The following is a 23,906-nucleotide window of genomic DNA, read 5'->3' on the forward strand; positions in this document are numbered from 1 at the left end:
TTTTTTTTAAGAGAAATGATATTTATATATTTAAGGTACGTAAATCCTACACATTCAATTTGAAAAAAATGAATAAATATGATACGTGACTATACTTTTTAGTTTCAAAAAATCTTTACAACCTCCTAACATTCTACACTCTACATTATTTTTAATTTTTATTATTTTTTTCTTTTATCAAATATTTATTATATGAATAATGAATAGAAAATTTGAAATAATTTAAAAAAAATTTTAAAAAAAATATTAAAAATTTAAAAAAATTATGAAGTGTGGAGTGTGGTAGAGGTTGTGTAGCAAAGCTCTAATGAAATTTGATATATATATTAAAGGGCTATATTTTTTAGTTTTGATAATTTGATACATAAAAGATAAAACATTCCATAATTGGAGTATAAATGTATTGCCTAGCTAGCTTCACCTTAAAAGGAAGGTTTTGCGATACATAAGCTGGTCTATTAGCAAATTATGCATAACTTGCACACATAAGACTATTACTCATTTCTTAAAGAGACAACCCGGACTTGCAGATAAATCTAGCATTCTCCAATAAAAGGTGAAAGGAAGACCACAAAGAGAGCTCTAGCTAATAGTAGACAACTTCGTCCTGCTGCCAGAGCAGATGCAGATATACCTCCAATATATGCATCCCTTCGTTATCTATGGCTTTCCCTTTCTTTTCTTCGCGCTCTTTCTCCTCAAATGGCTCTCCATAACCCCTCCCAAAAACATGCCGCCTTCACCGCCAAAGCTTCCTTTCCTAGGGAACCTCCACCAACTCGGTTTGTATCCTCACCGCACCCTTTGTTCGTTAGCTCAACGCCATGGCCCGCTCATGCTGCTTCACTTCGGCAGTCGGCCTGCGCTAATCGCGTCGTCTGCAGACACTGCTCGAGAGATCATGAAAACCCATGATGTCATCTTCTCCAACAGACCAAAACTAAGCATTTCCGACAGACTTCTCTACGAGGGTAAGGATGTGTCGACAGCTCCCTATGGGGAGTACTGGAGGCAAATGAGAAGCATTTGCGTGCTCCAGCTTTTGAGTAACAAGAGGGTTCAGTCTTTTCGAGCTGTAAGGGAAGAAGAAGTAGCCTTGTTCATGGAGAAGATCAGAGACCAGTCTTGTTCGTTGTCGTTGCCAGTAAATTTAGGCGAGATGTTTGTCTCGCTGACCAACGATATCATTTGCAGAGTGGCTTTTGGGAGGAAGTACAGTACAGGTGAAGATGGGAAGAAGTTTGGACAGTTGTTGGGAGAGCTTATGAAACTGTTGGGTGCTTTCAATGTGGGGGACTTCATTCCATGGCTGACATGGGTAAATGGAATCAATGGTATTGATGCTCGAGTGGAGAAAGTCTATAAGGAGTTTGATCAGTTTTTAGATGGCATAGTAGAGCAGCACAAAAGAGAGAACAGAATTAATGGGAATCATGGAAGTACACTACTTCTGGGTGAAGATAAAAAAGATCTGGTGGACGTTTTGCTCGAGATCCAAAATGATAACGCTGCTGGAGTTGCCATGGACGAAACAAGCATTAAAGCACTAATCTTGGTACTCTTTCTCGATCACAATCTATTTGGATTAAATTGTGGGTTGTGTCCACATTTCTGTGAACTTTTAAGATGGATCATGAACTGTCTGTACATTTGATCTACGGATACCTACCATGATTTATTAGATGTTTTCACGAGTGATCTGCAAAATTCAGTTTGTGGTGCGCTGCTCAGAATATCTAAATAAAATATTTTGATCTTCAAGTGTTTTTCCTGTTAACATGAGTACTGTGATATCTGTGTTTGGTGGTGTGCCAATTCTCAGAACTTCGGTCTCCATATATATATATATTGGCAAATAGGCAACCCTCTTAGGATCATTTAGCTAGGGAGGGCGCTGGTTGAATTACAATATACCTGATTTATGATATTGTTGAGCATGCATATTCAATCATCCAAAATAATTCATGCTTCATGCTCATATAAAATAGGGAAATGATTTATATAGTCTAGATGTGCAAGTCTTATGCATATATACCCTTCAAAAGAAATAGTGAAAATCTGAGATTCATATAAAAAAACCAAGCATTTCATTGTGGATTCTATTTTTAAAAGGGAGTGCGCGGGAGTACTTGCACACTCTAAAACTGTATCTAGTATTATTCTATAAGGTATATGGATCAATCTCACTTTTGAGTTTGGATATTTGAATCAATTTTCTAACAATTAGTGCCATTTCATCATTGTTTTTCTGTTTTAAGGTACACATATAATTTATGATCTGCTAATTTCTTTGTCACTTTCTATTTATTTAGTTTCTAATTTCTAATCTTTTCCATATAAATTTAAGTCTATCCTCGATTATTGTAGGATATGTTTGCTGCTGGAACTGATACTACTTACACAGTTCTAGAATGGGCAATGTCAGAGCTCTTAAGGCACCCTAGAGTCATGAAGAAATTGCAAGATGAGGTAAGGGGGATTTCACAGGCCAAAACCAGCATAACTGAGAACCACTTAGAGAACATGCACTACTTGAAAGCAGTGATAAAAGAGACCTTTCGGCTATATCCTCCAATCCCATTATTAGTTCCCAGAGAATCAACCCAAGATGTTGAAATAAAGGGCTATCACATTCCTGCTGGAACCTTAACTTTCATTAATGCATGGGCAATTGGAAGGGACCCTGCATTGTGGGAAGAACCAGAAGAGTTTCGACCAGAGAGGTTCTTGACTTCTTCTGTAGATTTTAGAGGACATGATTTCCAGCTGATCCCATTTGGAGCTGGAAGGAGGGGATGCCCAGGAATCACATTTGCCATGGCTACCAATGAGCTTGTGTTGGCCAATCTTGTGCACGAGTTCGACTGGGCATTGCCTGGTGGTGCATGTTTGGAGGATTTGAACATGACCCAATGCACTGGTCTTACTATCCATAGAAAAGTTCCTCTCCTTGCTGTTGCAAGTACTCCTATATATATATATAAGTCGGGGAAATAATTCTACCATTTATATATATGGTGTTGCCTATATATAATTTATATATGTTGCTATCTATGGAAATAATTAATGAAATAATTTTACCATTTATAATTCGGTGTAAAAACATATAATTTATCATAGAGAAAGTGTTATTCATCTATCGTTCTTTTAACCATCATTATATATTCTCTAATATGACATTAAATGATTGAAGTATTAAATCTTATTTTTTTCTTCTAATGAGTTTTGCTACTCATCATTCCCACACACTACACTTATTTTTAATTTTTTTTTTTAATTTTATTTTATTTTATTCTTCTTAAACTAATTGATTTTTTCTACTCATCATCTATATACCACACATTTAGTAAGAAAAAAAAAATTATATATAGTGTGTGGTATAAATATGATGAATAGAATTTTTCAAAGTTTAAACCCGGCTGGCCAAGCAGTCCTTGTATGTGCTTTCAATTAAAACTTCTAACTTCCTAAATTTTGAAATCAATCAAATCGCTCCTTCAGCCAATCTCCCATATTAATTTTTGAAACAATTCATGGCCTGCTTGGTTTTGAATTTGAATCAATTAAATTTTTTTTTTTTTTTGGTTTCTCCACATAGGACTACAGAACTTAATTGGGTGCCTCCACGTCCCCTTTAAAAAGAAAAAAGGGCACTCTATTATATATCAAACCGGTATGATTTAATTTGTAAGATTCAAATTTTAAAATTTATTTTTTAAATTAAATGATGACATATACTCACTTTATTAGATCATGTGATCTACATATATACCGGCATAATCATATTAATATAATTTCAAAGAAAAAATTTATTTTTGTGTATCAACATAGTTGTTTGAGTAATTTTATATACAACCGTAAAGCGCGTAAACATCACATAACTGTTTTGAAAAAGAGTGAGATCTACTATTAAAAAATTAATTTTTTTATGTGGGTCTCATATTTTATTCACTCTTTTTAAAATGATTAAGCAGTGATTGCACAATTCACGGTTACAAATATCTTTTCTCTATTTAATTAGATGGATATTGCAAGCAAAGGCGACCAAGTAAATAAAAGGACCATATGAGTCTTAACTTGTTTCATTCAAGACGTTATCTCATGATCATCAACGTTACCGACAAATGAAAAATCACATTCATATAATATAGCCAAAAATAATTAGCAATATTCTAGTTGCGTATAGTCATGTCTATCAATCAATTTATATATATAGCCATTGCATTTATATATATACTAGGTCGGAACAACGTGCAAAGCACGTTTGTCTAGTTTGGTGAGATATCGATATTTATAATACATTAGTTTAGAATATAACATAATCCAACACATATTTATAATACATTTGGGTGCGATGAGGAACACAGTCAGGCCGATCAGAGGACAATTTAGTCAAACTTGGGTCACAAAATAATAATATTAATAATAAAGAAATTCAGGTTTTTGTTTTGGGCCCTAAACCTTTCCTTTGGACCAATGGTTCCTACTTTGATAATGGGCTCTAGGCAGGTCCAATAAAGCCCACTTTCCACTAATAAACATATGTATTCTTCATACTTTTTTAGGTTGAGAAAAAATTAAAGGATAATAATCTTGGCTCCAAATAGATAAGTTACACCTAAGTCATTTATAAAAAAAGTGAACCATATTAAAAATATATTTTTTTTAATATATACATTTTTTTATAAAAATTTAGACAAATTTATCTATTTGATACTCATATATAATTTATCAAAAACAAAACATGAAAGACCAAATTGAATTAAATAAAAGTAATGTTATATACCGTTATGAGTGTCTAAACGTAATGCAATTATTTTATAAAAGAGTAAGATTTATTATTAAAAACTTAATTTTTTTTATATAAATCTTGTAATCATTTATTATTTTTTTAAAAATTGCGAAGTGTTTGTTTACTTTACAATTATAAATATAATTTGTGATAGTCTTTTATATATTATTGGCTTTTATTTTGATTTAATTATTATTATTGTTGGTATTGTTTTTTTTTCTTTGAGTAGGTCCAATAAAGCTCACTTTCGACTAATAAAGATATGTACTCTTTGTATCTTTTTTAGGTTCAGGAAAAATTAAAGGATGATAATCTTGGCTCCAAATAGATAAGTTACACCTAAGTTATTTATAAAAAAAGTGGACCATATTAAAAATATAATTTTTTTAAAATATATATTTTTTTATAAAAATTTAGACAAATTTATCTATTTGATACTCATATATAATTTATCAAAAACAAAGCATGAAAGACCAAATCGAATTAAATAAAATTAATGTTATATATCGTTATGAGTGTCTAAACGTAATGTAATTATTTTACAAAAGACTAAGATCTGTCATTAAAAACTTAATTTTTTTTATGTAAATCTTGTAATTATTTATTATTTTTTTAAAAATTGTGAAGTGTTTGTTTACTTTACAATTATAAATATAATTTATGATAGTCTTTTAAATATTATTGGCTTTTATTTTGATTTAATTATTATTATTGTTGGTATTGTTTTTTTTCTGAGTTTGGGTTTTTTATAGTGGTTTTATAATTATCTATTTGAATTGGGCTTTGTGGGTATGATTTTAGGCCCAGCCCGTATGAGAGAAAGGGGAGCCTAGCCTTATAGTGGTTTTATTACTTGAATTGGGCTTTATGGGTATGATTTTAAGCCCAGCCCGTGAGAGAAAGGGTAGCCCAGCCCGTGAGAGAAGGGGGGAGCCCAGCTCGTCTAAAACGGTGTCGTTTTCGCTAGGGTAAAATGAAACCCTAGGTTTCGTGTTTCTCTCTTCCGGTTTGTAGTGTGCCGCACGAGCCCAACTCTCCCATTTCTTCTTCTTCTTCTTTGTTCTTCTTCTTCTTCATGTTTGCCGAAACCCTTCGGAAACGGCGCCGCACGAATCCTCCCCTCCCTTCTGCCATTTCTTCTTTCTTCTTCTTTCTTCTTCTTCTTCTTCTTCTTCTTCTTCTTCCGCACGAATCCAGTCCCTTCTCCCATCTTTTCTTCTTCTTCTTTCTTCTTTCTTCTCCTTCTCCTTCTTGTTGTTGTTGTTGACCCTTGCGCCGCCATTCACCCACCCTCGCGTGGACCATCGGCCTCACTTCACCCTTTCTCTCACGGTCTTCGATTCATGGTAAGTTTTTTTTTTTTTTTTTTTGTGTTTTTAAAATACTTGAAAATCTAAATGTGGTTGATGAAAAAACCCTAATTGTTTTATTAGGGTTGCGCCGCCATATCCATCTCCCGAAACTCACCCACCCTCGCGCGGACCGTGAGCCTCACCTCACTCTTTGTCTTCGATTCCCATAGTAAGTTTTTTTTTTTTTGTTTTTTTTGTGTTTTTAAAATACTTCAAAATCTAAATATGGTTGATGATATTATGTATTTGTTTTATTAGGATTTTTAATTTAAGATTTTTGTGATTGTGTTTGTGTTATTAGGGTTTTGTAATTAGGCGTGTCCTGTTAATTGGGGAAATCTGTATATATAGCCATTAATAGAAGAATATCCATGAACATACAAATACAGCAAAAGCAGCACCAATTTGTGTAATATCCTAACATTTAAAAACTGCACTTTGTAATTTTTTTCAAAACTTGGCAACAATTTGGTAGTTGTACAAATATAATAAAGTTCAGCAAACAATCTAGGTTGCTAAGTGAAGTGCATAGGAATTCATGATGATGAGGAGAGACAACTACAAATTCAAAAATATATAAGCAGCAACTACCAAAAAATAAAATGGAAAAAAAAAAAACTAATATTTAAATAAATTGTTTATAAACTGCATGAGAAATGAATTAAGTACAAAAAGAAAAGGCCTTATGAGAAGTCGCAAACTCACCTTTGCAGTACTGGCAGCTCACAATCTCCCTGCCAATATTAAAAACAAAAAATGGATGAATAAAATGAAACAAGAGGAAATGAAGTCAATAACGATAAAAAAAAAAATTAAAAAAAATTAAAAATGGCAAATTATGCTGGAAGTCTGGAAGTGATAAAATGTTTAATAAGATGACAGTATGCATGAACAAATAATTAGATGTATCTCTTCAGATTAGCCAAGCCATGTCAAGGCATCCTTTAGAAAGACTCGGCAGCAACTAAAACCTGGCTAAAGTTGTTCAATCCCACTGCTTTTGCTATGTGTTCATCATTTTCACTTATTTCTACTTGTTTACCCCAAGATAGCAAATTAGCAATGCGGTGGATTGAACAACCAACAAGTGAAATCTATTCCCTTTTTAAAAATTTTTTGACTGAAATACTTCTCCTAAATTAGTCTTTTCATAAGCAGTAAATATTTTTAAAATTACAAAAAGATGTATCCCAAATATATAGAAAGAAATAAATAATACCATACACTTACTAAGATAAGAGCTAGGAATGTGCAGTTGATCCTCACCCAAGAACACCTCAAAGAACTGGGAAATCAGCTGAAAACAAATCATCACAAGTAAAAACCAGCAGTAAACATAAAAAAACAGTAAAAGGGAAAAATGGAAGAGAAGAGAAGAACAGAATCTGCTTGATCCTTATTCACCTATGACAATTTGCTTGATCCTTAGTAAAGACCAGAATTTGTTTAGTTGGAAGTGAAGTTGTATGAGGAGCAAATATCAGAATTTGTTTAGTTGGAAGTGAGGCTGCATATATGTGGTTGGGTTTGGTTAAGTTTGGCCTGTCAAAAGACATTATGTTTATAAACTGCAATGCCTCGTCTCCTCCCATACGACCACTCCAAGACCAAGTAAAAACTGCAAAACCAACCAAGCCAGACACAAGGAAAAAAAAAACTCTCAAACCATATATGGAAAAAACTATCAAATATGCATGCATATGTTCTTTTGTTTTCAGCTAGAGTACAGTTTTTGTGTACATTTTTATTTTATCTTTCTTCTTAAAAATCTTTCTAACATGATTTTTTTTTTTTTTTAAGAAAGTATGGCTGCCTGATAACAGCCCAAAATCACAACGTGTAATTTTTTTTCTGTTGGCAGCGTTGTTTTTTGGCAGTTTTGTTTGGCAGCTCCTTTGTTATTTTGTTTTTTTGGCAGCTTTTGTTTTCTTATCCACTGAGTATTAGGTTATTTTAAGTTCATTATTTTTCACCTTTATGTTTTGACAGTAATGTCAGGCCACCACTTTCATGTTTTTCATATCCTTTAGTCAATTTTGCAGTTCTCCTTTAGGTTTTGACAGTTATACCAGTTGACTATTTTCATGTTTTTTCGTTGTATGTTTTTTATTTGGGTTTATTATTTTTATCCTTTATAATTTGGCAGATATGTCAGCACAACATTTTTATGTTTTATTGTGTACTTTTTCTGATCTGCAGGTTGAACCTGCTTTCTCAGTAAACAGGCAGAGGACAGGAAAGCAGCAAATTTGACAAGTCCCTTTCAAATGCATAGACTGCAGTGCAGTTGGGTTCCATGCATTTTTATCAAAGGCAAAGCATGATCATGAGGACACGACCTCAATACACACTTCAAGTAAATTATTTTTTAGGAATATTTTATGATATTTGTTAATAAGTGAGGTTGGTACCCTATTCATTTAGTCTTTAAGCAAGAATTGTTTATGATGGTTATTTGATTTAGATAAGCTTAGTTAGTTTAAAATATATTGATTATCTTCAAACTACTGTGACATATGAAAGTGGTGAAAGTGGTGCATATACTGTGACATAGGTAGTAAAGATTTAATTTAGATAAGCTTAGTTTCAAATATATATTATTTTTACTGTGACATAGAAACAACTCATATACTCATGTTAGCTAGGAAAAAGATTCCATATTAGTAATGTATTTGGCGTGCTACACTGCCAATAAACAGACTTCAAAGATGTGAAAGCTCAGTTTTGCAGCTTTTCACATTATCCATTGAGTATTAGATTATTTTGAGTTTATTATTTTTCTGCTTTCAGTTATGCAGTCCAGCACTTGCATGTATTTTGGTTGCATGCTTTTTAACACTGCCAATAAACAGACTTCAAAAGTGTGAAAGCTCAGTTTTGCAGTTTTTCACATTATCCATTGAGTATTATATTATTTTGAGTTATATTAATTTTCACTTTCTGTTTTCCTGTGTACTTTTTCTGCTCTGCAGGTTGATAACATGTGAAAGCTCGTGTAAAACAAAACTTTGTATGCTTTGTATCAGGAACAGAGACTTGTCAATTGATATTGTCAATTAATGTATTTATGTTTCACTCAACTAACGTTGATTTAACAGAGCACTAACGGAAAACAAGAATTTCCGTTAGGCTCCGTTAAATAGCCACTTATATATATAGAAGATATATATATATTAGTTTTCACGGAAGATATTAGGCAAAATCACATCAATAGAGCCAATGTCTTGATCTAATTTGGGGTTTCAACTTAATTTGTTTTCTATTGGAGATGATGACCCATTATATGGCTGTTTGCGCAACTAGTAAGCAAATTTCACACTAGGGCTGATATTCGTGTTCGTCGGTCAAATTTGTAAGTAAGGTTCGTGACGTTTTGATCAAACACGTACGACTCTTTGACTATATGGCTAAATTGTATTGCTCGATCTCTGTTTAATTAATCCAATCAAATTTCTCAGTTTTGACATAATTCATTAAATAAACAAGTAGTATCATTTCATCTAACATGTCTTGCATGTTCAATAAACTAATTATGCTTGATTGACTCGAATACGACCTATTTAACATAACTCTCAAAAGAGTGGGAAGTGATGCCCAGTGCCCACTATGAGTGCCTCTATCTTACAATATTATTTAATTATTAAATGATTATTAGTTTGAATATATAAGTTTAAAATAATTTGAGATATTATATTAATAAATGATAGACAATTTGGAATTTCCAAATTAATCATGTTCTAAAACTGAATTAAAGTCTAAAGTTTTTTCTTGCATTGCATGGGTGCGCAACTAGCTAGCTTATTTTCAAAAGGGAAATGATGCATCTATTGATGCATATATCTCTGATTCCCTTTTCTTTTTTTTTACTTTTTTTTTTTTTTCTAATCAAGCATATTATAAATAATAATAGAAAAACAAGAGTTTAAGGTGGATCTTTTCCACTGTCGATATACAAAAAACAGCTAGGAATAATATCTAAAGGTATGCTTCCAAATACAAGATTTGTAGCTGCCCATTGCGCCACCGAGTGTGCGCATCGATTTTGAAATCGATGTATCTTGGTAAATTTCCAGTCCTGGTGAAATTGGGAGATGTGAAGGATGTCGCCAATAATAGTTCAAATGTTCCAGAAAGGAGTCGAATCTGGATTCGCAATAGATGTAAATATTGACTGAGCATCCCCTTCTATTATTGCACTATTTTGATTGGAAGCCATTTTGGATGCTAACAAAGCTGCCAATGCTTCTGCGACAAGAGGATTAGTGGTTTGGAATTGTTCCGTTTTGATTCCCAGGATATCTCCTCTATGATTTCTTTGTATTACTGAGCCTACTGAGAAATGATCCCTCACTGCTGCATCAAACAAGAAGCTTTGATAATTTAATGGAGGGGATTTCCATTCTTCTTGTTTGCTTTGTTGACTCTTTTTTGTTTTCCAGGCTACTTTATAAACTTCAAAAGTGTGTTGAAGCTGGATCTTTGCATCTGGAAATGATAGAGAAGTGTGATTGTGGACTATATCATTTCTCTTTCTCCAAATAAAATCTAACATTATGACTACAAATAGCTGGAAATGATGCTTTTCTTCCGATATAAGGCCCAATTCTTTATCTGGGTAGATGATCATCTGAATCCAATCTGATATGGAATTTATAGGCAATCTAGCAAGATTTAAAGGCCAGTTGCTCTGTTGCCATAAGATTCTGATGACAGGACATTGTATAAAAAGATGCAGTAAAGTCTCTTTCTCTTGATTGCAAAGTGGACACTCTTCAGAATCTTGTTGAGTGATGAATTCACCAATTCGTGATTTGGTAGGGAGAATATTCCAGAGAAGTTTCCACAACATCAATTTATGGCGATCATGAATTTTAAGGCTCCACAAAGGCTTGAAGAGTGATATAGAGAAGCTAGGTTGAACTAAACCATGATTCTGCAAAGATGCATGATAAGCTGTTTTGACAGAGTATTTTCCATTGTGACTGAGAGCCCATACAGCTTTGTCTTGCTCAGACGATCTTACCGAAAGAGGGATTTTTATAATTTCTGATATGTTTTCTTGATCAAACAGGTTTTGTAATTTTGGTACATCCCAACTCCTAGGATTATTAATAATGAGATCTGAAACTGTAAAGTTTGGGTAATCAATAGACATACATTGTAATTGCTGTGGCTTGAAATTAGTCAGTGAAGGAATCCATGGATCTGACCAGATATTAATAGATTCTCCACTATAGATTTGGAAACAACGACCTTGATGAAGCAATTCTCTTGTTTTAAGTAATCCCTTCCACATGCATGAGTCAGTTGTTTTTTGTGTCGCCTCCCAGAAAGTAGTGTTCTTTAGATACTTAGCAGAAAGAATGGAATACCACAAACCATTTGAAGGGCCACTTAACTCCCAACCTGTTTTGGCAAGCATTGCTTGATTCATCCTTTCCATTAATCTGATACCCAGTCCACCTTCCTTTTTTGGTAAGCAGATAGATTTCCAGGACTTTAAGGTCATATGATGAGTTTTATCCTTTGAGAAACCCCACCAAAAGTTCTTAAATGATTGATCAAGTGATTTGCAGACTGATTTTGGTAACTGAAAGGAGGTCATGTGATATGTTGGTATCGAGCTTACAACAGACTTGATTAGCATTGTTCTACCTGCCTGAGCCAGTAGTTTGGATTTCCATCCTTCCAATTTTTCCCCCACTCTCGCTAGCATAACACTATAATTTTCTTTTTTGTTTCTATTGAAGGAAGTTGGCAATCCCAGATATTTCATTCTTGCCGATGCAGATTTAAAAGGTAACCATTGGGAAATAGTGGACTTTGTTGCTTGGCTTGTATTTCTGGTGATGAACATTGAAGACTTGCTCATGTTTATCTTCTGACCTGACCAACCTTGGTATTTTGTCAAACACTCTGATAAGTTTTTTGCATTTTTTTCCGTGGCTTTTGTGAAGATAATAGTATCATCTGCAAAAAGTAAATGAGATACAGCTGGACTGTTTCTACTGATTTGAACCCCTTCGAGTTTCTGTTGAGCTTCAGCCTTCAGTAAGATTCTTGAAAGAGCTTCTGTGACCAGAGTAAAAAGAAAAGGTGATAATGGATCTCCTTGCCTTATACTTCTTTGTGATTTGAAAAAACCTCTTGGTGAACCATTAATGAGAATGGAGAAAGATACTGTAGATATGCATGTCTTTATCAATTTTATCCACTTTTGACTGAATCCCAAATTCTTCATCACTGTGTAGAGAAATTCCCATTCAACTTGGTCAAATGCTTTTTCCATGTCCAGCTTAATAGCCATCAAACCTTTCTTCCCTGATTTTCTTTTGAGATGATGGAAAAGTTCATGAGCTATAATAGTATTTTCCTTGATGTTTCTGCCTGGAACAAATGCTGTTTGGAGTGGTGATATGATTTTTGGGAGTAGAACTTTGAGATGGTTTGCCAGAATTTTGGTTATGATCTTGTAGCTGACATTCGTAAGGCTAATGGGATGATATTGAGATGGACTATTTGGACTATAAGTCTTTGGGATAAGAGCAATGTTGGTATGGTTAATCTGCTTTAGAAGTTGACCACTACTAAAGAAATTCTGCACTGCTAGTATGACTTCTATTTTAACAATGTTCCAGTAGTGCTTGTAGAAAAGGGCTGTCATTCCATCTGGTCCTGGAGCTTTGTTACTAGGAATCTGCATTAAAGCTTCATATATTTCCTTTTCCTCTGGTATGGCAGTTAAGGAATCATTCTCTATGTCCGAGATTTGTTTGTCAAAGAGATTATCCAATTGTTCAGGGAATATTGGATTTGAAGAGGAATATATAGAGCTGAAATGATTAATAAAAGCAGATTCTATCACAAGAGGATCCATAGACCAAATACCTGGTCCCAGTTTGATTGTTTCAATTGCATTCCTTCTTCGACGAATTGTTGTTGTCAAGTGATAAAATTTGGTATTGAGATCCGTTGAAGTTAACCAAGTAAGTCTGGATTTTTGTTTCCATAAGATTTCTTCATATTCGCGTTGCTTGTGCAGTCTATGTTGCAAGAATCTTTCTTTTTCTTGGTTTGAAGGAGTCATAAGATTGCCTTGTATCTCGAGAAGTTCCGTTTCAATCTGAAGGATATTGTGATTGATCCTGCCGAAGTGACTTTTGTTCCACATTTTGAGTGCTTCTTTTGTAGATTTGATTTTCATGCATAAGATATAGGATGGATTGCCCAAGTGTGGTTTCTTCCATGCTTCACTGATTATTTGGTGGCTCAGAGGTTCATGTGTCCAGAATTCTTCAAACTTGAATGATGGAGCTTGACGAATGAGAGTTGTTGTTTGCAATAAGATTGGATGATGGTCCGATGCTGATGATGCCAAGTGCTGTAATGTTGCATCTGAGAAAAGTAATCTCCATTCTTGATTAGCAATGGATCTGTCTAATCTTTCTCTTATAAGTGCATTCCCTTGTCTATTATTGATCCAAGTAAATTTCGGACCCATATAACCAATATCAATCGGGCTATTTCTGTCCATAAAGGCTTTGAGACCCCGATTTGGGTTGAAAGGAACAGGTCTACCTCCATATTTCTCAGACTGATTGGTAATATCATTAAAATCACCCATACAAACCCAGGGCCCAGGGAAAGCTTGAGATAATGAATCTAAGTGATTCCAAAAATTAGCTTTGTTAATCCACTGGGCTGGAGCATAAACAAAAGTGAGTAACCAAGGTTGGTGTGGGGGATCAGAGTAAACTAAAACAGAAATTGCATTACTATTAATATTTACAGGCTCAATTTCTACACCCGGACGCCACAAAAGAAGAAGGCCCCCTTTTTTACAAACAGCAGGATTACAAACAAAATGATGGAAACCTAGACTATGAACAATATATATGGTGTTATCATCAACCACCAAAGTTTCCGACAAAAAAACTACATCCGGGTTATATATCCTAATATTGGCCCTGAGGTTTCTGATTGCTTTAGGGCGGGCTAATCCCCTACAATTCCAAACTAATGTCTTCACTTAGCTTGTGGAGGCATTTTTAAGCTTGCCTCAGAAGCTGTTTTGGATTTTCCTTGGGATGGTGGTCGGCTGTAGGAATTAAGTTTTGATTTCCCTTTATGCTTTTTCTCTTTACCAAAAATACCAGTATGCATATCTAAGAGTGCTTGAGCCATTGATGTATCTTCTGGATTCGAATGGGCTATCTGGTCTTTTTTCTCTATTTTGATGAGTCTTTGAGATTTCCTCTGAGGTGCTTCTGAAAGTTCAACCAACTGGTGCCTTTTGAGAGATGGAGTAATCAATTGAAAATCCATTGGAGAGATAGATTGGTCTTCAATAATCACTGGTTGATGGCTTGTCTCTATGGATTGATCGGAATTGCCTGGGCCATACGCAGCATCCGGAAGGCTTGTGTACTGGCTGTGTCTTGGTATAGGCTTGGCTGGCTTATTAGGCTTAAGAACATGCTTGACTGAAGACGAAAAGGGGCCAGCGGTTGCTGAAATTTCCTGAGCTTGAAAGTCTGACTTTTGCGTAATATGGGCGGTAAAATGGCCGATAGTCGAGGCTACAGATTTCTGCTGGATGGACTCATGGATTACGGTATTATATGGGCTTGCATTGGATGGATCCATGAATAATGGCCGGGTTTCAATATCTTTAAAATCAACACTGTGGGCTTGATGGATACCCAGCCCGATATCTGATCCAATCACTCCGGATGTCTGCTGATGCTGAAAAGTCTTCATTGCTTTATTAATTGTCTTCCATTGTGTCTTCCAGGGGCTGATTTGATCTGACGCCGCATTAAATGATGAGAAAACAAAATGAGGATCGGTTGGTGGAATTAAATCTTCTTGCTCAATCGGCGCTGCTGTACTTGAAGATAAGAGGGATATTTTACCGAGACTTGTATTGAAGCTGCAGGGTGCGATGGTTGGTCGAACAGTGATCACATTTAAATTTGTAGGTGAGAGTATTAATTGTGACTGATCACTGTAACTAAACAGTGCTTGAGGATCTGTTGGGGTTGTTCCTTTCTCAAGTTCATTTGGCCTTTGATGAGTTGAAGGAGAATGGAGGAACTGCATCTCATCCGATATTTTTTCTGCATTTTTCCAATATGAACACTGGTAATATTACTTTGCCCACCCAAAGTTATTTCATAATTTTTCCTTGGAGAAATAACTTGCTTTCCTTTACTGTAATCATCTGCACTTGAAACCGGAGTACGAAATTGTTCGAAGTGATCTGTTGCTTCCTGTTGCCCACTATCTGTTTGTTGGTTTAACTGAACACTTTCTGGGATGTTGTTGAACTCAGCTCGAAGCCAAGGGCCATATGATAGTCTTGTAGGAGGAGAGCTTAGATATCCACAAAATATTTGAGAATGTCCTAGTCTTCCACAAGCATAACAAATGTCTGATAATTTTTCATATTTAAATGCGACCCATACTTCATGGTTCTCAACTCTCGGCATCATGAAACCTTGCTTGAGTGGCTTAGTGATATCAATCTCCACTTTAATACGAATATATTTTCTGAAAGCTAATCCATAAAGAGGATCTACTTCCACTTTGATCAGAGAACCGAGAGCTTTTCCAATTTCAATTGCATTTTCAAGAGTTATATGATCTAGAGGTAAACCATGAATTTGCACATTGAAAATAGCAAAGTTTAAGCTGATTTCTTGAAGGGTAGCTCCTAATGGCCAAGGTTTCAGAATAAGCAAGTGCCCTTTAAAATTCCAAGGGACCTGATTTAGCACTCTAAGTTTATCTTGAATGGATCTAAAGGTGAAAATAAACTTGTTGATCTCCAAATCCTCAATGAGGAAATTTTTTATGAAGTTCCAGGAGGCCTTTATACTAGAATGTATTGCAAATTTATTCAGAGGCCGATCAGCTACTAACCTTCCTATCAGGATTTTGTCTGAATTTGCTTTTGCAGTTTCTGGAGCTGGATGAAGATTCATATCATTCCATGAGAGAGCTTCCGTTTGTGAGATTAGAGATTCCATGTCCATCATAAAACTTGCTTGGGATGAGAGATGCGATGAGTGTAAGGGAATGATAGTATGAGTATCTAAGCAACAATAAGTGCAGAAATATTATCCACCTCCTAGATAGAGAAGCTCTAACTTCTCTCTAGCCGGCCTTTTTGAATTTAAGAGAATGGCTTTTCTTTTTCTTTTTTTTTTCTTTTTTTTTTCTTTTTTTTTTTTTTACTTAATTGTTAAGAAAATATTTTTAAATATTTGGAGCTTTCCTCCTTTAGGTGACATCATCCGTGTCTCATTATACTATCATTAAATGAAAATTAATTCTTGAAAACCATATAATCAACTTTTCAATTTTATTAAATAATAATGAAACAATATAAGCCTTTAAGTGAAACTTATTGAATAAAATATATATGTATTTAAATTAGTAGTTTTATTTAAAACTAGACATGTTAAATATAAATAACATATTTAATTACACTAATCATTTTTTTTTCAAATTAGTAGTCTTTTAATTTTAATTTTTTTTGGTTTTATCAATCTTATGTATTTTTTTTAATAAAAAAAGAACTAGGTATTTTTAATTTTGTACCAAAAGAGTTGGCAAAATGTTGTTGAATTTTAAACGAAGTAAAAGAGAAAAATAGTGACAAAAGATTAACGGGGAAGACAACAAAACTCTCTTTTAATCGAAGATGGGGGTGGAACAGGCAAAAGAGAGAGCTAGCAATGGGGATGGAACTAGGAAGTGTTCTATGTTCAATATGAACATAAAAATAAAAAAGATTTGGTGCACATTATAATTATATATATATATATATATATGCTTGAGATTCAAAAGGATCACGTTGCTGGAATTGCCATGGAAAGATCAAATTAAGTGCTTTTACTATACTCTTGGTGGTCTCTCTCTTTCTCTGAAACAGTTGAGCAAGAAGATTCTTAGGCTTAATACAGCAAAGGACATGAAATAAATAGAGTCCTGCTACACCCACAGAGGGAGTAGCTCCGGCCATCGACAAATTCTTTTGAGAAGGCCATTTAGCTTTTGTTTCGTATAATTTTTTTATATCCTTAAATATTTAAAAAACAAATTCACTATATTTTTAAAAAATATTTTTTTAATCATTTAAGTAAAAAAATAAAAAACCTGTCAGGACCCACTGTTGGGACAAATCCTCGGTAGGTTTAGTGTTTTCCAAGGAAAAGTTAATTTTTGGGCAGTTTTGTGGTTAAATCTTACCAAGAAAACCACTGACATGTATGGCTGAGAACTATCTTCATTACTATCCTCTCACAGAAACAATCAATACCACAAAATAGAACACCGTAGACTCGGGGAAGTGAAAATATCACTAAGATCAGTGGGATATTTCTTTGAAATCAAGTGCAAGCCGCACAATCTGTCATGAAATACCACACGCAAGTCAGGATATATAAATATATATATATATATATATATATACACACACACACATATATATGGATGATAATTAATCCTACACTCACTCATCATAACTCCAATGGCTTCTCTTAAAGGCCGGCTAAAGGAAAACTTCCAACCCTTCTTACTCTTTGCTTCCATCCTTCTTGTGATGTTCTTGAAGGAAAAGTCCAGAAGAATGACTAAGAGTATTTCAGATGATTTGAAATTATCTGTGAATAGTAATGAGTTAAGATATTTAAGTGGATTTTGTGGCCGGTCCCATTAAAATATATTTGGATGTATGAAGTAGGTTGATATATGTTTTATTGAAGACCAACTCTTGCCAGATTCAAAGGATGCTGACTCACTTGCTAAAGTTGTTCCTATCACGTAGGAGTAGGACGTGAGATCCTGCGATCAAGTTATTGAACTTTAAATATTGTAGTTATCTCATATAAACAAATATTTGACTTTTGAATACTTGTTGAGAGCCTAACGGTAGCTATGAATAAGGCTCTCTGTTAACAAGTGATGTATAAAAACAAGCCTATGTACATGATCAAGGATATTGTAGAAAACACGTTTTACATATTGCCTCGATCATATTTCTCTATATGGTATCAGAGCAGGTTAACCTATGATCGATGATGGGCTCCTGCAACCTACCCACGATGATGGTACCGGGAATACTAGTCCACATGTGAGGGGACGTGTTGAGAAGTCCCACGCAGCTTAGAAACAAACTCATCTTGGTATTTATAAGTTGTTACCTCACTTCTTCTATTAGGCCTTTTATGAGGAGAAATGAGTGTCTCTACATGGTATCAGATATAGCCATTTGACCTATGTCCTTCCATGTCCTCTCCTTCCTCAACTATGTCAAACCACTCTTCCCCTGTTTCTTCCTCTCTTATAACCCCTCCAACCATTAATGTCACCAAACTTTCCCGTGATAATTACCATGTTTGAAAAACTCAACTCATTCCGTGGCCAAGGTCTTTTCGGTTATCTTGATGGCACCGCCACAATACCTCCTACGGAAATTGCTGTTACCAACTCCGAATCTCATACCACTTCATTTATCCCTAACACTCTCTATGATCACTGGCTAAGGCAAGACGCTATTGTTCTTGTTGTCCTTTTCTCTGCAATTACTGAAACAATCTTAGTTCAAGTTGTTTCCCACACAACCTCTGCTAAAGTTTGGCAAGCACTTGAAACATCCTTCTCTTCTCAGTCACGGGCCCGTATCATTTAGATGCGTACTGATCTTGCTAATGCTCGCAAATGTGCCCTTTCTGCTAGTGATTATTTTATGCAAATTAAATGCTACACTGATGAACTAGCCATTGCTGGGCACTCACTTAGATGTGACAAAATCATCACCTACCTTGTTGGTCTCGATCATGATTATGACCCCTTTGTTACTACTATTTCTGTGCGCAAAGACCCTGCTACGCTGGAGGAAGTTTACTTTCTTCTTCTCATTACAAAGTCCTGTCTGTCCCACAACAATCCACCAATGTCACAAGCATCTATCAATGTTGCTACACGATAGACTTCACAACATTTTTCCTGTGGTCGTGGTAGATATTGTGGCAGGGGGAGAGGTTTTCGTGGGGGTTCTCAGCATTTTTCATCTTCTGGTCGTGGTCCATCCACTCGAGATACTGTAATTTGTCAAGTATGTGGTAAACAGGGCCACACAGCGAATAAATATTTTCACAGGTTTGATATTACCTACTCTGCGAATTCTGACCAGCGCAATCCCTTGGCCTTCGTTGCCTCTAGCTCCTCACAATCTGAACTCAATTGGCACCTTGACACTGGTGCCACCCATCACCTAACCAACGATATCGCCACCTCAATCTAAGGAGTGAAGATTATGGTGATACTGATCGAATTCATGTAGGCAATGGTGAAAGTTTGCAAATCTCCCAAATTTGTTTTTCTTCCATTTCTAATTCTACCAAACCATTTATCTTAAATCAAGTTCTGTTTGTTCCTGAAATTCAAAAAAATCTAATTTTTGTCAAACAGTTTTGTAAAGACAATAATGTTTATTTTGTTGATGTCAAGGATTACTTGGGGAGACTCTTTCATCGCAGAATATTTAGAGATGGATTATATTCCTTCTCTAGCTCTGCCCAATCCATTCATCCTCGCTGTTTTTCTGCCGTTCGTGCTTCATACCAGCTGTGGCATCAACAACTCGGCCATGCGTCTACTCCCGTCGTCAACAAAGCTGTGTCTAATTTCACTCTTCCTCATTGCAATAAAATAATTCTAGTATGCTCCAACATGCGAAGAGTTGTTCTCTACCGCTTCGTTCAAATCATCATTCATCCAAGTTCCCTCTTGATTTAATTTATAGTGATGTATGGGGGCCATCATCAATTCTTTACAACTTTGGCTGCCGTTATTATGTCTCCTTTATAGATGATTGCACAAAATTTGTATGGCTCTTTCCACTCAAATTAAAATCCATTATAGAGAATATTTTTCTTCAGTTTCAGTCTTATGATGAACGCATGTTTGAGAGAAAAATCAAAATGTTTCAATCTGATTGGAGCGGTGAGTTCCGCAAATTAACAAATCACTTCAAAAACACTGGTATTCAACATCGTATCGCTTGTCCACATACTCATAAAAAAAATGGGTGCGATGGAACGGCGCCATAAACAAACTGTTGAGGTTGGTTTATCCCTACTCTCTCATTCACATCTACCCCAACAATTTTGGGAAGATGCATTTCTTACAGCCACTTACTTGATAAATAGGTTACATACGCTTATCTTACAAAATAAATCACCTTATCAATTTGTCTATCACAATAAACCCAACTGTCAATTTCTTAAAGCCTTCAGTGTCCAAGATCTTCCCCTGCAATTGAGGGGGCGTATTGAAAACCAACTCTTGCCAGATTCAAAGGATGCTGACTCACTTGCTGAAGTTGTTCCTATCACGTAGGAGTAAGATGTGGGATCCTGCGATCAAGTGATTGAACTTTAAATATTGTAGTTATCTCATGTAAACAAATATTTGATTTTTGAATACTTGTTGAGAGCCTAACGGTAGCTATGAATAAGGCTCTCTATTAACAAGTGATGTATAAAAACAAGCCTATGTACACGATCAAGGATATTGCAGAAAACACGTTTTACATATTGCCTCCATCATATTTCTCTATATGGTATCAGAGCAGGTTAATCTATGGTCGATGATGGGCTCATGCGACCTATCCAAGATGATAGTACCGAAAATATTGGCCCACACGTGAGGGGACGTGTTGAGAAGTCTCACGCAGCTTAGAAACAAACTCATCCTGGTATTTATAAGGAGTTACTTCACTCCTCCTATTAAGCCTTTTATGGGAAGAAATGAATGTCTTTATATGTTTAACTTCTTTTATGAGAAGTTAAAAAAGGTAGTGGACTCCATCAGTAAATGGTTTGTTGTTGTAGTGATGGAATAATACTAATAATAAAAGTCTCTTCAATGAATAATAGTGCTGAGTTAAGATGAGAAGTGAGATTATTTCAGATGAAATAAGTTGTGTGCGTTTGGATGGAGAGTATATCCATCCATACGAAACAATCTCAAATGATTTGAGATCACCTTAGAACTCAAACGGGCCCTCAATCTCCCTCCAAGCCCTTCATATCACTGATATTATTATGAAGATATTTGGGAGAAAATAACTGATACCCCATATCAATTTGGGTTTGCACCATTCTCACTGGGTTAGAGAGAATTCATCCTCGAATTCTAAAATTTCTTGCCTCGATCTTTTGGATATCCAATTAGACCAATCTTTCTTTCCTTTTGTTATATTGTCCCGATGATCATGGAAAAATTAAAATTGATTTGATCAGTCGAAGTAAAATAATATTGAATTTCTTATACTTCAAAAGTTTTTTCCCACATCTCGAATCCTAAAAAAATATTTTGCACAAGAGAAATTGAAAAAAAAATCCTCAATTCCAAGAAAATCAACATAGTTAATTATCTCAAAAGATGTTACATGATCCTCAAACTTCAAAACTTCGTCACTATTTTCTTTTTCCAAATTTTTTATTTTTTCAATAAAAATAGTTACCTCATCCACTAATCTTCATTAGGATATGTATCGTAGATTAGTTTAAAGTTACATCCTATGGAAGAATGTCCATCCTCAAACTTTTTTTTATCAGAGTAGTAAATTCACTCAAGCTCATGCAATAAATCAACAAAGCCTTTTGCCTGAAGGATACCAGAAAATTTTGATAAATCAACTTTGACACCAAGGTCCCCATGATGCTCCTCCCTACCACGGTGCTTTCATAATAGAGCCCGATTGTGATACGGGTTCTCAAAACTAGAATCAGAATTATGATCTTCCATCTCACGATCAATGATATCTTGCGCAGCTAGATGCTGGGTTAATTCTGAAATCTGTCTCTGCAAATCCTCAATCATCACATCCTGTACGCTACAATCACGGTGCGGAACTTCCTCGTTCGGAACCAGCCCACGACGACCACGACCACTAGCCATAGAAACTGATGAGATATAACGCTAGGAAAGATGCTTAAGCTCTGATGCCAACCGGCGTTGGACAGAATTTAGATTATTATGATGTCTAGTTTCAACAAATGATCAACACAAAGAAGACAAGATAAGTGCCTAAGAACACAGAGAAAACTTTGAAAATTATTGATTAATAGTAAAATTCAAAATTATTTTATGAAGCCCACAAGCCGAACTTAAATAGTGTTGCAAAATTCGAAATTATGATATTTTTTCAAAAATTTAAAAATCCAAATTATTGTATAAAAATGAAATACATAAATAAACAAGTAACCTACAAGAAATTTGGCCAAAATTGAAATCAGAATCACTTCCAAAACTTGAAACCAAATATTTATTAACAAGGCAAAAATGAGCGTAAATATATGATTTGAGGAAAAATAACTGATATCGTAAATATATGATTTGGGGAAAATAACTTATATTATTCTGAAGTGATTTGAGAAAAAATAACTGAAACCCCATATCAATTTGGGTTTGCACCAAGTCTTTCCAGCAAAACAATACCTCATGTATGGTTGCACAAATTTGACCTTTCTCCCCCTATGGCACAGAGCATTGGCATTGGACTCATCAAATAAGTGTCATCTTCAAAATCTGATGAATTTGTGTTCAAAATCATTGTATTGGATTCAACATACACTAAAATCTTTAACTTTGAGCTACAATACATTTAAGTTCATCTCCAAATTTGAAGACTAATTGTTCATACTTTATAACCTTTATTTTATTTACTTAAATTATTGTTTTCTAATTTTGAGCCACAATATATTTAAGTTGAAAAATAATATTTTAAGTATCAAATTAAATTATTAATTAATATATAGTTAGTGTAATTATAAAATATGAAAAAAAAATATTATATTATTATTTTGATTAATCCAATGGTTAATCCAATATGAGGTTATGGATAGGGAGATTTTAGATTTATAAAAAATATGTACTTTTCATCAAATTTTAGAAATAAATTTGATAAAACTAATGCCAATGCTCTAAATTGGAGAAATGTTAAAAAACTATGCATATTTGAACTTATACTTAGTGCCAAAAGAGTTCAATCATATAGCTTTGTTAGAGAAGAAGTACTACTTGGAGATTTCTTCCCCTCTATGGATTTTATAGACAGCTTAACAAGCATGAAATCAAGACTTCTGAAGACTTTTCTGGACTTTGATCAATGTTTGGACCAATTGCTGAGTGAACATCTCAAACCCGAGAGAATAACAAAGGAGCACAAGGACCTTGTGGATGTCTTACTGGATATGCAAGATAATGGGCCTCAGGAGAGACCTCTCACTGTCGATAATATTAAAGCGATCAATAAAATTATAATAGAAAAAAAAGGTGGAGAAAAGAGAATGAGGGAGAGGGAATTTGAAGGCTTTATCTTTATAACATCTGTCCCTAAGAAATAGTTGAATGAGACTAGAGAAAAAAATAAAAAAAATAATAAATCACTAATTTTAATTGATATTGATTGAGATTAAATCATAATGCCATTCATATGCTAAAATAATATGAATATATTCTATCGTGAATATGGTATAAATTAAAACTAAACGTATTATTAGGTATAATTATGGGTTGTATAAGCGGTGTGCATATTATTTTTTTTTAAAAAAGAGTGGAGCTACTATTAATTTTTTTATATGGGTTTCATATTTGCTCAATTATTTCAAAAGAAGTGCGCGGTGCTTGCGTATTCTGTGATTGTAAATATTATTTCTCATAAATTAATGTTAGATACAGTCATA

The 23,906-nt window shown here is 34.5% G+C and overlaps 1 protein-coding gene and 1 long non-coding RNA gene across 2 annotated transcripts; both read left to right on the top strand.

Annotated features, from left to right (window-relative positions):
* Nucleotides 1-503: 503 nt before the first annotated feature.
* On the top strand, nt 504-3,031 carry LOC108986701 (cytochrome P450 71A26-like). The gene is made up of 2 exons (XM_018959410.2): nt 504-1,555; nt 2,368-3,031. Exons 1-2 carry the CDS (start codon nt 623-625, stop codon nt 2,995-2,997), a joined length of 1,563 nt encoding a protein of 520 aa, XP_018814955.2. The 5' UTR covers nt 504-622; the 3' UTR covers nt 2,998-3,031.
* A 2,793-nt stretch (nt 3,032-5,824) lies between these two features.
* LOC108982267 lies at nt 5,825-9,307 on the top strand. Its single transcript, XR_004802382.1, has 4 exons — nt 5,825-6,138; nt 6,226-6,313; nt 8,344-8,500; nt 9,117-9,307. It is a non-coding gene; the product is annotated as an uncharacterized LOC108982267 (long non-coding RNA).
* Nucleotides 9,308-23,906: the final 14,599 nt, after the last annotated feature.

The sequence above is a fragment of the Juglans regia genome, chromosome 9 (assembly GCF_001411555.2).
Source record: "Juglans regia cultivar Chandler chromosome 9, Walnut 2.0, whole genome shotgun sequence".
Classification (NCBI taxonomy): Eukaryota; Viridiplantae; Streptophyta; class Magnoliopsida; order Fagales; family Juglandaceae; genus Juglans; species Juglans regia.